General features: G+C 41.6%; 1 protein-coding gene across 1 annotated transcript in view; it reads right to left on the minus strand.

Moving 5' to 3' along the window:
* The window catches only part of nbn (nibrin), a 57,035-nt gene that overhangs the window by 37,407 nt on the left and 3,304 nt on the right, over positions 1-16,324 (minus strand). The window contains exons 2-6 of the mRNA XM_048596145.1: positions 15,576-15,709; positions 13,373-13,521; positions 12,173-12,332; positions 9,734-9,837; positions 967-1,084 (exon numbers count right to left, since the gene is read on the minus strand). Of these exons, the coding sequence (XP_048452102.1) occupies positions 967-1,084; positions 9,734-9,837; positions 12,173-12,332; positions 13,373-13,521; positions 15,576-15,709 (665 nt within the window). The remainder of the gene's footprint in view (positions 1-966; positions 1,085-9,733; positions 9,838-12,172; positions 12,333-13,372; positions 13,522-15,575; positions 15,710-16,324) is intronic.

Here is a 16,324-nt window from a genome sequence, read left to right on the forward strand (position 1 = left end):
TACTGGCTCCATCCCCGCCTCTTCGACCTGTTTGTTTCCTCTCCACCCATCATCTCCTCTATCCCTCTTCCACCAACGTTTAATAGTTTGTCACCATTTAAAAACATGTTTTTCAATTATTTATACCAAAAAAAAACTGAATTTCCCTTCATTTATCAACTTCCCTCTTATTCTGCAAACTCATCACTCCCTTTACAGACTGGCCAGCAGCTTCCGAGGTCAGGATGTCAGGATATCCTCTCCACTGAGGCCCATTCTTCCTTCATTAACACTGCACAAAGCATGTTTTTTCCCACGTGCTGAACTTTTCCTCCATTGGATGCTTTCATACTGACTTTTTAAAGTTGGAGCAAGCAGTCTACCCTCCAGCCTATGAATTACAGCCTTATGAAACTCACATTTATTCTCTTTTTTAAAAAAAAAAGCTTGGAGAAGCTCTTACAATTGGTTTTATATTCCTTGCTAGTTTTCCTTAATATTCTGTTTTCATCATCCTTTGTTGATATCTAAAATTTCCCAATTTCCTGGCTTTCTGCTCTTCTTAGCAATGTTACAAACTCTCCTCTTAATACAATACTATAGGTGAGGACTATTCTTGAGCGCTGTTGTGGTGCAGTGGTACTGTTTCAACTTCAGATACCTCTTAGTTTCAAGTCCCACCTGCTCCAGAGGCATGTCAATACATATCGGAACAGGTCCATTAAAAATATCTATAAGTGATTTCTTCAGTTAGCTTTGCTGTTGCAGAAAGTTTCAGCTACATTAATCAATGATAGAACATGTTTCTATTAAGCAAAATCTGAGACAACCTCACTTTGCAAATAGTATTACTCAGTTACTTTTGCTTAAAAAATAATTTTTTCCACACAATAATTCACATATGAAAATCTGTGCAATTATGTTTGATACAAGTATTTTGAAGACATATCTATTGAAGACTATTCCTCTTCAAAATGCAACTGTTACCTGCTTTTCATTTAAAAAGATGAATGTTTTGCCTCTAAAAATCGATTTTCTTTCAGGCTTTATTGTAATGTCCAACTCTCCAGGCTTGATACTAGGTTCATCAATTGGTGGATAAAAACTGTGAGGAACAAAATTTATCATTTTTTGTTGTTTCACTACAAAAGTTCAGAATGATAAAATGTGTGAAAGAATCTGTTTGTCAACAAGCAGTCCATTCATATAATGCTAATGCTTTTTTTTCCAAACTGCACAAACAAATAGGTACCTGTTTAGGCAGTTTAGTTTTACATTTAAACAAAATACATAGGAAGGAACCTTCTGCTCTACAGCACAAATTCAAATTAAAGTCTCTCACTAGGAACAATATTATTATAAAATTCTAAACTTTTACTTCTGGGCACAAGAATGAGCTTCATTTCCACTTTAGGGGATGGGGGCTCAGCTTTCTCATAAATATGCTGTAGTCCTCTGACATACATGCATTAACAGCACAACAATCTTGTGGCAGATTGGACAGGAAGTCGACATTTTCTTTTGAGTTCCAAGGTCCTGATATCCTACTTAAAAAAGGAGAGCCAAACAGGCTTTCATTCCTTGCAAGCCAGGCACCCTCAGGGACTGAGTTTGGGCTTGCACCTGAACATTTTGGCCTTTCCAACCTTGTCACTCGAATCTGCCTTTCTTCTGCAAGCAGACCTTCCATCTATGATCAACCTTCTGCACCCATGTCTATTACACTCCAGTTGTCCTTCCTCGGACAGTTTTGACGTGGAAGTCAGTCATCTCAACGCCACGGCATCACTGCAGGAGGTCCTCAGGGTATTGCTCTACAGCCAAACATTTCAGCTGCTTCATCAATAGCATTTCTTCCACTTCAAGGTCAGAAGTGGGGCATTTTCCAGATGATTGCACGATATTCAGCACCATTCAGGTCTTCTCAAATGCTGAAGCAGTACATGACCAAAAGCAGCAAGATTTGGACAATATGCAGGTTTGGACTGAGTAATGGCGCACAAGTGGCACACATTCTTGCCAGTCAAGTGCTAGGTAATGACCATCTCCAAAGAGAAACTCTAACCATCAACCCACGACATTCAACAGCAGTACGATCACGAAAATCACCCACAATCAATGTCCTGGGGGTTATTGCTGACCAGAAACTGACTGGATAAGCCATATAAATACTGTGTACAAGAGCAGATATGAGGTGAGAAATCCTGCAGCAAATAACTCACCTCCTGACTCCCCGGAGTTTGTCCACCATTTACAAGGCTCAAGTCAGAAGTATGATGGAATACTCCCCACTTGCCTGGGTAAATGCACTTGCAACAACACAAGAAATGTAACGCCTTTCATGACAAAGCAGCTCACTTGATTTGCACCACATCCTCAAACATTCATTCATTCCATCCTGACATTCAATAGCAGCAACAAAATGTGCTGCAAAAATTCACAAGGCTTCTTAGACAGAATCTTCCAAATCCATAACTACTAACATCTAGAAGGAGAAGGATAGCAGATACATTAAAAGATTACCACCTCCAAGTTCCCCTGCAATCCACAAACTATCCTGATTTCAAAATCTATTGGCATTTCTTCACTATCATGGGTCAAACTTCCTCCCCAACCGCACTGTGGGCCATCTAGACCAAATGCATTGCAGCAGTTCAAGAAGGCAGATCACAACTACTTTCACAAGGGCAAGTAGTTATGGGTAATAGCAGAGCCCACATCCCGTGAATAAATAAAATTAATACAATTGCACAAAGATGAGTTCAATGGTTTCATAGTAATCATTAGACCCTTAATTCCAGATTTTTATTGAATTCAAATTCCAACATCTACCATTGCAAATCCAGGTCCGCCACAACTGCATCACTTTATCAATATTCTAGCAATAATACCACAAGGACATCACAACACCCCTCTCCCAACTGTCAAGTTTGTACCTGACATAATCAATGTGGATAAGACTTCCTGTAGAAATCATACAATGGTACTGCAGCAATTAACTGAACAGCATCATTAATACGGTGCAGAGCTGGATGAACACAGCAGGCCAAGCAGCATCAGAGGAGCAGGAAGGCTGACGTTTCGGACCTAGACCCTTCTTCAGAAATGGGGGAGTGGAAGGGGGTTCTGAAATAAATAGGGAGAGAGGGGGAGATGGACAGAAGATGGATAGAGGAGAAGATAGGTGGAGAGGAGACAGACAGGTCAAAGAGGCAGGGGTGGAGCCAGTAAAGGTGAGTGTAGGTGGGGAGTTAGGAAGGTGATAGGTCAGTCCAGGAAGGACGGACAGGTCAAGGGGGCGGGATGAGGTTAGTAGGTAGGAGATGGGGGTGGGGCTTGAGGTGGGAGGAAGGGATAGGTGGGAGGAAGGACAGGTTAGGGAGGCGGGGACGAGCTGGGCTGGTTTTGGGATGCGGTAGGGGGAGGAGAGATTTTGAAGCTTGTGAAGTCCACATTGATACCATTGGGCTGCAGGGTTCCCAAGCGGAATATGAGTTGCTGTTCCTGCAACCTTTGGGTAGCATCGTTGTGGCACTACAGGAGGCCCAGGATGGACATGTCGTCTAAGGAATGGGAGGGGGAGTTGAAATGGTTCACGACTTGGGGGGTGCAATTGTTTAGTGCGAACCGAGCATAGGTGTTCGGCAAAGCGGTCCCCGAGCCTCTGCTTGGTTTCCCCAATGTAGAGGAGGCCACAACAGGAACTGCGGATGCAGTATACCACATTAGCAGATGTGCAGGTGAACATCTGCTTGATGTGGACTTCTTGGGGCCTGGGATGGGGGTGAGGGAGGTGGTGTAGGGGCAGGTGTAGCACTTCCTGCGGTTGCAGGGAAAAGTGCCGGGTGTGGTGGGGCTGGAGGGGAGTGTGGAGCGGACAAGGGAGTCACGGAAAGAGTGGTCCCTCCGGAAAGCAGATAAGAGTGGGGAGGGAAAAATGTTTTTGGTGGTGGGGTCGGATTGCAGATGGCGGAAGTGTCGGAGGATGATGCGTTGGATCCGGAGGTTGGTGGGGTGGTACGTGAGGACGAGGGGGATTCTGTTTTGGTTGTTGTTGCGGGGAGAAGTGTGAGGGATGAGTTGCGGGAAATGCGGGAGACACGGTCGAGGGCGTTCTCGACCACTGAGGGGGGAAAATTGTGGTCCTTGAAAAACGAGGACATCTGAGACGTACGGGAGTGGAATGCCTCATCCTGGGAGCAGATGCGGCCGAGGCGAAGGAATTGGGAAGAGGGGATGGCATTTTTTCAGGAAGATGGGTGGGAGGAGGTGTATTCTAGGTAGCTGTGGGAGTCGGTGGGCTTGAAATGGATATCGGTTTCTAGGTGGTTGCCCGAGATGGAGACAGAGAGGTCCAGGAAGGTGAGAGAGGTGTTAGAGATGGTCCAGGTGAACTTAAGGTTGGGGTGGAAGATGTTGGTGAAGTGGATGAACTGTTATCTACACACTGAGATGACTGAATCATAGAGATATGCAGCATGGAAACAGACCCTTCAGTCCAACTCATCTATGCCGACCAAATATCCTGTATAAATCTAGTCCCATTTGCCAGCATTTGGCCCATATCCCTCGAAACCCTTCCTATTCATATACCTATCCAGATGCCTTATAAATGTTGCAATTGTACCAGCCTCCATCACCTCCTCTGGCATGTCACTCCATACACGCACCACCCTTTGAGTGAAAACGTTGCCCCTTAGATCCCTTTTATATCCTTCCCCTGTCACCTTAAACCTACGCCCTCTGGTTTTGGACTCCCCCAACTCAGGGAAAAGACCTAGCCTATTTACTCTACTCATGCCCGTCATGATTTTATAAACCTCGATAAAGTCACCTCTCAGCCTCCGACGCTCCAGGGAAAACAGCCCCAGTCTATTCAGTCTGTCCCCATAGCTCAAACTCTCCAACCCCGACAACATCCTCGTAAATCTTTTCTGAGCCCTTTCTAGTTTCACAGTAGCCTTCCTCTCGGAGGGAGACCAGAACTGCACACAATGCTCCAAAAGTGGCCAAACCAATGTCCTGTACAGCCACAACATGACCTCCCAACTCCTACAGTCAATGCACTTGTAAAGAGTGGCCACATGCATGGAACATCAAGTGAGTGCATGCAAAGCTCAAATTTCACACACTATGAATGTCATCTTAAGAACGGTTGATGAAATTCTAGTCTTGGTTATTCATCACCTAGTGATAATCAGCAAAGGGCGCATTGCCTTAAGGGAAGTACATATGGGCTATGAGAGGGATGATGGTTGAAGGGGATACGAAAGTGGTGATTCAGTTCAAAGCATTTCATTTCTTACCTATCACAACTTAATCCTGGCATGACCCAATGGCTGATTCTCGCTTTGGCAGGACCCAGAGGAGGGTTTAAATCACCATTACCAGAAAATAGTATTAGGCAAGCTAATGGAGATGAAGCCAGATAAGTCCCCTGGCCCTAATGGCCTGCATTCCAAGATCCTAAAAGAGGTAGCTACAAAGATAGCAGATGGTTTGGTTGTAATTTTCCAAAAATCGTGGGATTCAGGTGAAGTACTAGAAATTTGGAAAACTGCTGATATGACACACCTATTCAAAAAGGATGGAGGCAAAACCAGGTAACCATAGGCCTAATTAGCCTAACATCTATTGTTGGAATCAATTATTAAGAAAGTAATAGCAGCAAGTTTAGAAAATCATGATCTAATCAAAGAAAGTCAGCATGGCTTCATGGAAGGGAAATTGTGACTGACTAATTTATTAGTGTTTTTGAGGCAGTCTTAACCAGTGGAAAAAGTGGATCCAGCAGATGCAATGTATTTGGACTTGCAGAAGGTGTTCAAAAAAGGTACCTCACAAAAGATTAAGTCAGAAGACAAGAGCCCACAGTGTTCGAGGTATACAGCGGCATGGATAGAGAATTGGCTAATGGACAGCAAACTGTGATTGGGGTTAAGGGGTTTTTTTTTTAGGTTGGCGACCTGTAATCAGTGAGGTTCCACAGGGAAAAGTGCTGAGACCATAATTGTTTACGATAGATACAAATGACTTGGAGGAGGGAAGCAAATAGTCAAATTTGCAATTGACACAAAAATAGGTGGAAAGTCAGTTTGCAAGAGTGATACAGCATATATTTTAGGTTATTAGAGAGATATTAATAGGTTAAGTGCGCAAAAAATTGGCAAATGATGAACAATGTGGGAAAATGTGATGTTGTTCATTTTGGAATGGAGAGATGGGAAACATGGGAAAAAGACTGCAGAAAGCTGTAACGCAAAGGGACTTGGAGATACGTATGTACGAAACACAGCAAGCTATCACACAGGTCCAGTAGGTAATCAGGAAGGCTAATGGAATGTTGCACTAGATGTTAAGAGGGTTGGACTATATGAGTAGGGAAGTCTTACTTCAATTGTACAAGATGCTGGTGAAACCACATCTGAAGGACTGTGACAACAAGGTGCAGAGCTGGATGAACACAGCAGGATCCAGCTCTGCACCTTGTTGTCTTGGATTCTCCAGCATCTGCAGTTCCTACTATCTCTGAAGTACTGTGAACAGTTTTGGTCCCCTTATTTAAGATTGGGCATTTTGTTGGAGACAGTTCAGAGAATGCTGGGATGATCCCTGGTATGGAGGGATTATCTTTTGAGCAAAGATTAAACAGGTTGGGACTCTACTCAGATGCATCCTCAGCCCTCTCCTGTACTCCCTGAACACACACAGCTGTGCTGCCAAAATCTGAACGAATGCCACCTCCACGTCTGCTGAATGAACCACTGTAGTGGGACAGATATCTAACAATGACGAGTCAAAATACAGAAGGGCAACAGAGGGCTTGGTGACGTGGTGCAATGAGAACAACCTCTCTCAACGTCGACAATACTAAAGAACTAACCACTGACTTCAGAGAGAAAGGAGGAGAACATGACCTCCATCCACATCAATGGAACTAAGGTCGAGAGGGTGGACAGCATCAAGTTCCTTGGAGTGACGATAACTGACAACCTGTCCTGGACTTCCCATGTAGACGTGATGGTCGAGATGGCACAAAAACACCTTTTCTTCTTCAGGCGGCTCAGGAAATTTGACATATCTATAAGGACCTTCACCAACATCTATGGATACACAACTGAAAGCATACTGTCTGGGTGCACAACGGTCTGGTATGGCAACTACTCTGCCCAAGCCAATAAGAAACTGCAAAAGGTGATGTGCACAGCCCAAACCATGACGGAAGCCAACCTGCCAACCAAGGACTTCATTTATACAGCTCGCTACCACAGAAAGGCTGACAACATCATCAAAGACTCATCGCATTCCGGTAACGATTTCCTACAACCTCTTCTGTCAGATAGAAGGTACAGAAGCCTGAACACATGCACCAGCAGGTTCAGGAACAGCTTCTTCCCGGCCACTAGCAGACTGGTGAATAGACTCTCTAGCTTCAAATAATGCTGATCTTGCTAACGTTGATCTCGCCTAGTGCACGCCCTGTGCAATGTAACCAGCAATGCCTCTAAGTCTTTTTGATCTGTACAACCTTGTTTACTATGATCTGCCTGTACTGCTTGTAAACAAAGCTTTTCACTGTACTACGGTACGTGTGACTACCAATCAATCAATCATTGGAATTTTGAAGAACTTGAAGTGATCTCATTGAAACATGTACGATTCTTCAGAGGTTTGACAGGGTGAATACTGAGAGGATGTTTCTCCTCCTGGAAAAGTCGAGGATCAGTGACGTAGACTCAGAATTAAGGGGCACTGATTTAATACTGACAGGAGGAGGAATTTCTTCTCTCAGTGTATATGGAACTCCTTGTTATAGGGAGCTGTGGGCAGACTCCTTGTATACATGTAAGGCTGAAATAGATAGATTCTTGATCAGTAGGGGAATCCAGGGTTACAGGGAAAGAGCAGGAAAGTGAACCTGAGGAGTGTCAGTCAACTATGATCCTACTGAATAGCGGACCACGCTCGAGGGGCCAAACAACCTACTCCTGTTCCACTTTCTGTGGTCTTATGTTCAAGGATATGGGTGAAAGGATCTCAATGGTCAGAGATGATACCTAAGTAGTTGGCATCTATCTTTGCTGACACAAATGGTTGATCAGTTTTGAAGGGTGAGTAAAGGGAAGAGTGAAGATTTATAATTGCACAAAAGTAAGGGCTTGGGAGTTTTCCAGGACATTAGAATATTAAGTTCTTCCTTTTGGATTTTGAACCACATCATTATTATTGTTTATGCCACTTATCTGTGTTATCCATTTTTGCTTCCTATGCTTGGCAAGTGGCATTTCACTTGTAATGAATGGTATGATAAGAATTGATGCTGAGCAAAAAGGGGACTTCAGAAAAGGATACCTGGATGATTGAACTGCCTTTTGTTGGGTGAGGAAGTACAAGCCACTACTGCATGCAGTTGTCACAGGATACACTAATGGAACCTAAAAGAACCTTTCAATAACAAAGCCATTGGCATGCACCACTGTTCTTTCATTAACTGAATGCTTCTCCGCCTTTCCTTCTGAAGAGGACCTATCCCTCATTCTTCCTCAAAATCCAAACTTGCTGCAGTGTTCATCAGACCACAACTACTTTCTAGGTCAATTAAATCTCCAGCAGAAATTTTCTTCTGAGAAACAAAATATCAATGATATATACGCAATTTCAAGGGGTAAACATGTATTGGACAGAACTGGATCCCACCAATTTAAAAGGGTGAGGTAGCTACAAAATTCCCTGGATAACTTACATCACCATCCTGCACATCCCCAAACTATCCATAGTTTTAGGAAAGGTGGGCACAGTCTAGGCAAGTCACTTGCCCTCTTGCCCAATTCAGGCCTTTAAGAAGAAAATTAATTGGTCACTTCTCACCTGTAGTCACTTTTGAATTTGATGGGGTGGCAATCAGGGAAATAGGTGGAAGCCCAGCAGGATTCTTTGGTCACACAGGAAAGATAGGGGCACTCTTTCCCAATTGGGACCACATTCCCAGATCTGCCTTCCTTCAGACTCACCCTTCTCTCAAAGGGCAGCATGGTGGCACATCGGATAGCAGTACTGCCTCACAGCGCCAGGAACACAGGTTCAATTGTAGCCATGGATGACTGTCTGTGTGGAGTTTTCATGTTCTCACGTCTGTGTGGGTTTCCGCAAAGTGCTACAGTTTCCTCCCACGGTTCAAAGATGTGCAGTTTAGGTGGATTGGCCATGCTAAATTGTCCGTAGTGTCCAGAGATGCTCTTTGGAGGGTCGGTGCAGACTCGGGTGGGCCGAATAGCCTTCTTCCAAACTGTAGGGATTCTGCGCTTCTCTCCAGCCTCTCCAATATGATCCCAACCCTCCTTTCCACGTTCTCTTGATGCAGCCAGCCTCTCCAGTGACACCTCCTACATTTAGATCTACCCTAGTTATGGATTAATGTGACTGTTGCAATGACTGCTGATCACTGTTGGAGCTACAGAATTGCCAGCCTATCAAATTGGCTAGAGTTCTTTGAAGCATGACCTCCTCTTTAACGAAACAATGTGGCAACTCAAATTTCCAAATGCACAATAATGACATAAGCTGGAGAAATTGTGTAGTCGCTGGCAGAGTGGGAGCTGTCCTCCTGACTTGTTCTTTGCTTGTCATAGGAGATACTGTAAATTAGAATTTCTGCCTGATTGCAAGTGTTTCATGTTGTCATTTACACTGTTGGCAATTTTTGCAGAAACCAGCGCAAGTATCACAGTTAAAGGAAACTGACAAAACGTTTTACCTTTCTGGACTGGGAAGATGTTGTCTATTCCGGATTGCCTTGGTAAGACTGACGAAGAATTCTGGTTTCACTATGGGTCGACAACAAATCATTGCACATATGGTCTTATAGAAAAGAAAATAAGTTTGGATATTATTACAATTGGTACACATCAACTAAATCTATGCATATATAGAATTCACTTCCTTATTAAGAGTAGGCATGACTCTCAGTTCGCCAAAGAACAAATTGTGAGCTAACTGCATTTACTTAAAATAGGGCTGGCCAAACGGGAGGATAGGGACCTTAAATGGGGTTAGAACCCAATGGATACCCTCCTTCTCGTGCTCTCAGATCTTCTCCTCTTCTGTCCATCATTCACTAAGGAGTCGAGACAACATTCAATCCTTGAAATAGGGCACGGTAGGGAAAAGTTTGGAAAGCATTGAACTAAAACCTATTTGATCCACACGTCATAAATTCTCGACGTAAAAACCAGTACATCCATCACAATTTAAACAACATACTAAAAGTGTCACAGAATTGTTATGAGTCTCAGAATTGTTACGGCACAGAAGGCGAAGGCAGCCATTTGTCCCACTGTGCCTGGACATTTACATGCATTAACTCACATTTTGTTTTCATAAAGCAAAATCAGAAGAAAAATATGATTTGACAAAACTGGCATATTTACAGCTCCTTTAAGGTGGTAAAACGTTCTCGGACACTTTTAAAGAATTTAGCTATGAATCTATTAGGCTGAATAACAAAGCTTAGTCAAAAAAAAGCTCATCAAGAACATCTTAAATAGAGGACAGCAATATAGAAATGCTGACAGGTTTAACGAGAGAATATCACATCTTGGGGCCTAGATAAGTCAAGCAAAAGTTGCAAATGACAGAACAAACAAAGTCAGCAATGCACAGGAGACCAGACTTAAGGAACTGCAGAAATCAAATGGTTAGAGTTAGGGATGTGAGACCTTAGGGAAATTTGAAATATTTTTATACACATTTTGTGGGACGTGGGCATCGCTGGCTGGCCAGCATTTATTACCCGTCCCTAGTTGCCCTTGAGAAGGCGGTGGTCTTATTTGAACCACTGCAATCCATCTGCTGTGGGTTGATCCACAATGCCATTAGAAAAGGAATTCCAGGATTTGGACCCAGCGACAGCGAAGGAACGGCGATATATTTCCAAGTCAGGACGGTGAATGGCTTGGAGGGGAACTTGAAGATGGTGTTCCTCCCAATATGTCTGCTGTCCTCGTCCTTCTAGGTGGAAGTGGTCATGGGTTTGGAAGGTGCTGTCTGAGGATCTTTGGTGAATTTCTGCAGTGCATCTTAGTAATAGTACACATTGCTGCTACTGAGCATTGGTGGTTGAGGGAGTGGATTCTTGTGGATGTAGTGCCAATCCAGTGGGTTGCTTTGCCTTGGATGGTATCAAGCTTCTTGAGTGTTGTTGGGGCTATACTCATCCAGGCAAGTGGGGAGCATTCCATGACACACCTAACTTGTGCCTTCTAGATGGTGAACAGGCTTTGAGGAGTCAGGTGAGTTACTTGGCATAGTATTCCTAGCCTCTGACCTGCTCTTGCAGCCACTGGATTTATGCCATGAGTCCAGTTGAGCTTCTGATCAATGATAACCCCCAAGATGTTGATAGTGGGGGATTCAGTGATGGTAATACCATTGAGTGTCAAGGGGTGGTGGGTGGACTGTCTCTTATTGGTGATGGTCATAGCCTGGCATTTGTGTGGCGCGAATGTTACTTGCCACTTGTCAGCTCAAGCCTGGATATTGTCCAGATATTGTTGCATTTGGACAGTGTCTGAAGAGTCACGAATGGTGCTGAACATTGTGCAAGCATCGGTGAACATCCCCACTTCTGACCTTATGATGGAGGGAAGGTCATTGATGAAGCAGCTGACGATGCTTGGGTCTAGGACACTATCCCGAGGAACTCCTGCAGAGATGTGCTGAAGCTGAGATGACTGACCTCCAACAACCATGACCATCTTCCCATACCTCAGGTATGACTCTAACCACCAGAGGGTATGCCCCTGATAGCCACTGATTCCAGTGTTGCTTACTGGAAACTTTTCAGTGTATGTTTTTTCTAAAACTAAAGTGGCAAAAAGTTCATTTTTCTTGAGCTTGTGTTCCCTGTAAGTTAGAAATATTTTCAATAATGTCTGGAGAAGACAAAGGAAATGCTGGGCATCATCTTATAGTTAAAAATTACACATAGAAGACTATCTGAATTAGTGGAAACTCAATAGTAATAACAATTTCACAAGCTGGCCCTTTCATTTTAAAATATTTAATGTGAAAGAATTGTATCTATAATTAAGATAAAATGCTCAGTAACTTGCAGCTAATATGGATTTAAAGCTTGGCAAAGACTTTCAGAAAACCTGAAAAGAAACAACATTTTGCTTTAATCTATACAACTGACCTTCACAGTGACCTTGACTGATGACATGACAAGGTGAGTGTTAGCTTCTGTCCAATTGCTGCTAAGATGGCCTCCAAGTTCTTGAACTGACTTGTTTAGTTCAATTTTTTCTAGTCCATCCAAACAGGAAGAGCATACAATCAAAGGTTCATATTCTACTCTGAGGGGGAAAAATGTATTTGTTGCATTAAAATGTACGCTATAGTATACTTTAATACAGGAAAATCGTGTAGTAGCAGTAGACACAACTTCATCGGACTGTCAAGCTAATGCCCTACAGAAAGATAGAATCATAATAAAGTCTTGAAAGAAACACTCAAAATTTTAAAGTTAGTCAATTTATGGTTGTAATGAAATACCGAAAAGTCAATAAGATTCCCCAATAAGTGAAATCACATCTAGGTTAGGCCCATAAAATGTAAAATGTCACTTCATTATTGTTTGCTTCCTCCAATGGCAGCTAATTTTCTACGATTCTGTAGTACCTTAACTCCTTTAAACTTCATTTAACTTCCCAAGATCAGCAAAGCTGCTTTAGTCAATGATCTGGTGAATTTCATTCTTTTAAGGTTAACTGTTCCATTGTTACAATAAAACACCATTACTTATCTGCTAAAGGATTTAGTGGAAGAACTTATATTTTTCTTCCCTGTAAAAGGGACAATGTGTTAATTACTTTAGCCCAATAACAGATTTCCATTAATTAGCTTGTATAGAAACTCTGTCTCCACCCGAAAGCCTCTAGCTGGTTGAAGAATTTAACATAGAGATTAAGAGCCAGCAGTCTAAGTTATATGATTTCATAAATTATTAAAATGCAGCAGCTAATTTGCACAACACAAGGTACCCCAAACTGAAGCTGAGACAAATCAGTTACTGATATATTTTGGTAGTACCACCTGAAGATGAACACTTGCAAGGACACTGGAAGAACTCCCTTCTCTTATTCAAAAGAAGCACCACGATATATTTTACATTTATTTGATAAATGGAACTTCATCCGAGATGGAGCGTGAAGAGAAATAACACAAAGTTCTGGCCAGCAGAGCCTTTTAAAACATCTCTTAAATGCCTCTGGTTACAATGGAAATGTTTCATAGTCCAAAATACAGACAAAACTCTCAATGAAACAATACACCATCTTCAAATGCTAATCATGGAATTTCAGACAAATTTTGATAAAAGGTAGAAAATAATTACCTGAATTTGCTTTGGAAAAGACCAAATGTGACCAATTCTCCGGACTTCAAAATCCGTGGGCTATCATTCTGCAAGCGCTCCTCATTTACAAAGGTTCCATATTTTGAAGTATCTTTTAATGTCAGTACAGAGCTTTTGGTAACTTGGGTCTTTAAAAAGACAGAAAATGAATTTAGAATGCTCAACATTTCTTCTTAAGACCTTCTGTTCTTAAGCCATTAGCTGTGATGCTCATTACACACAATTCCACATTAAATTATTATTAGGTGTTGCAATTCTAGTTTGTTGAAATTGAGAGTGTTATTAGGATAGTAGACGAATTGCTTTAGTGTGAATGACAAAGGTAATTGGCATGTATACAATGCATTCGGATGGATTTATGATGGTATAAAGACCTTTACACAATGCAAATATATTACTTCTTTCTGCAACCTCTCAAGGTTACAAAGAGGGTTATTATGCAATTATTGGTGTCTTAGGCCCCTTTGTTGATGTTGAACTTTGGTTGGAAGCAGACCTTTGTGCTGAGTTTCTCTAAGTCTGAAAAACGACATGCTGCTGCCACGATCTTAAGTGGAACACTGGCCTTACTCCACTGCATTTTTGTCATAATTAGTGGAACTGCATACAAAGGTTTACTTTGCAAACTACCTGTAGCCTAAATACAGAATCACTAATTGTGCCCTACTCCAGAAAGTTGGGTAATAATTGCTGGCCTAACTAGCAATAGGCACAACTTGTGAATGAATTTCTACAAAAATGTAATCTTAATTCTTAACTTGAAGTATCTTGGGAAAATTTAGGATGATATGTCATTTTTTTTGTTATTTTTACAACTCATGAAAGAATGGAAAACAAAATAGAAAACAAAACACACCCAAATGCCTTTGGTCCCTAGATAACGAACAATCAGCTTTCTACTCCAGAGATTAATTCCCTGCCTGATCAATATTACTGTTTAATGTTTGTTTTGTGATTATTTACTATATTTGTCTATAATCATTTGACACAATCATTCCAACCTTCCCTACAGTTATATCAGACCTCTTCTACAATGAATCAGCTCCTGAAATTATCTTGTAAAATCACAAATTCCAATCAAACATTAATTTAAAATAGTGGAATAAATATATAGATAAAATGGGATCATTTCATTTAAATTTCCTGATAATGTTACCGCTGTTTATAAAAAATTTTTTCCAATCCATGCTCCATTTCTATTTGGCTGTCCTTCAACAAACCTTCATTGGTCAGAGTGTTGAGTACAGGAATTGGGATGTCATGTTGTGACTGTACAAGATATTGATGACACCACTTCTGGAATGTTATGTACAATTCTGGTCTCCCTGCTAAAGGAAGAATATTATTAAACTAGAAAGGGTGCAGAAAATATTTACAAGGATGTTGCCGGGACTGGAGGGTTTATGTTATAAGAAACAGCTGGATAAGCTAGGACTTTTTAACCCTAGAGCGTCAGAGGCTGACGGGTGACCTTATAGACATTTATAGAGGTGAATGGCCAAGGTCTTTTTCCCAGGGTAGGGGAGTCCAAAACTAGACAGCATAGGTTTAAAATGAGGGGGAAAGATTTAAAAGGGACTTGAGGGGCAACCTTTTCACACAGAGTGGTTAAACACAGGCAAACGGGACTAGTTCAGTTTGGGATCCTGGTCAGCATGGATGACTTGGACCAAAGGGTCTGTTGCTGTATGTTTCTGAGAGTCTATAAACTGGGTATACAACATACACATAGGCTGCAGCTATTACCTGCAGCAAGCAACATTCGGCATGTCACTCAAAATAATACACTTTTACTGATTTAGCTCGAGTAGCTAAGAAATAATAGAAATTCCACTCGCCCACTACAGTTTTCCGTCAGTGTTCTTCAAGTCTTACATTCCAACCTGAATCAATTGTGGAGCTCATCACTCTCTCAATAGTGGGGTGTCAATTTCCTGATTCTTAAACATGTTTACTGTAGCTACAAGAGTAATTTTTGTTACAGGCAGTATTTTTGTTTTCATATTTTTGGTAGACACTGAAATAAAGTTTTTTATGGCGTTGCTTCCTACATATTGCAGGATAACTGAAATGCTTGATAGAAGCTAGTGATGTTTATAATGAACTTGAACAAACTGCAATGATTTTGCAGAAAGTAGCAGTATTATGCCCTATAAAAGTGAAATGAAAGGTGAATTCTCACCAAATTTGCAGCAGGGTGACTAACTGAAAGTGCAGCATGTGAACGACTAATGGACTGGTCATCACGTAGAAGAATTGTACAGTTCTTTCGACCAACAATGTAATCCACACCAACCAACAAATGGTAGGGCTCTTCTGCAACATGCAAAAAACAGGTAATGTGAAGTTTAAGCTTAAGGAGGTCATCAATTTATTAAATACTTTAAACAGAAGGACAGCCTTACTGAATACTTGCCAGGGTTATTTATCATTAAACATCCTCAAAAATTAAGATCAGTTGCAACTTGTGTAAGAAATCAACTATATTCAGAGGCAAACAAGGCATTTTCTTCAACAACAATTGTTTGTGACAACACCAGAATCTGTCCTAAGTCTCTTCTGTCATCCACTATTAACTTCAGAGCACCTCAGAACAGGCAATAAAGATTGCTTTGCCATTGTTGCCTACATTCCACAAGTAAAATTTTATCAATTTAATCCCTCAATTACAAAGGGGATTGAGCAGATGTATTGCACTGAAACAAATCTATACCTTGAAAATGCCCATGATACAAATTCTATATTTTTTTTCAATCACCATTTGGTCTCAGTCCAGTATTTGTACTGTTTTTTTTAATAAGCACATAAACAGCAGTCTTTGGAATACATTACCTCTGAATACTATTTGGAACACATTTAAGCTGCATCTTAAACACCTCAAATTTAAAGACAGAAGGCAACCATTCTCCCCATTGTATTGCTATCAGTCCT

Source organism: Rhincodon typus, chromosome 4, assembly GCF_021869965.1.
Source record: "Rhincodon typus isolate 14 chromosome 4, sRhiTyp1.1, whole genome shotgun sequence".
In the NCBI taxonomy this organism is placed as follows: Eukaryota; Metazoa; Chordata; class Chondrichthyes; order Orectolobiformes; family Rhincodontidae; genus Rhincodon; species Rhincodon typus.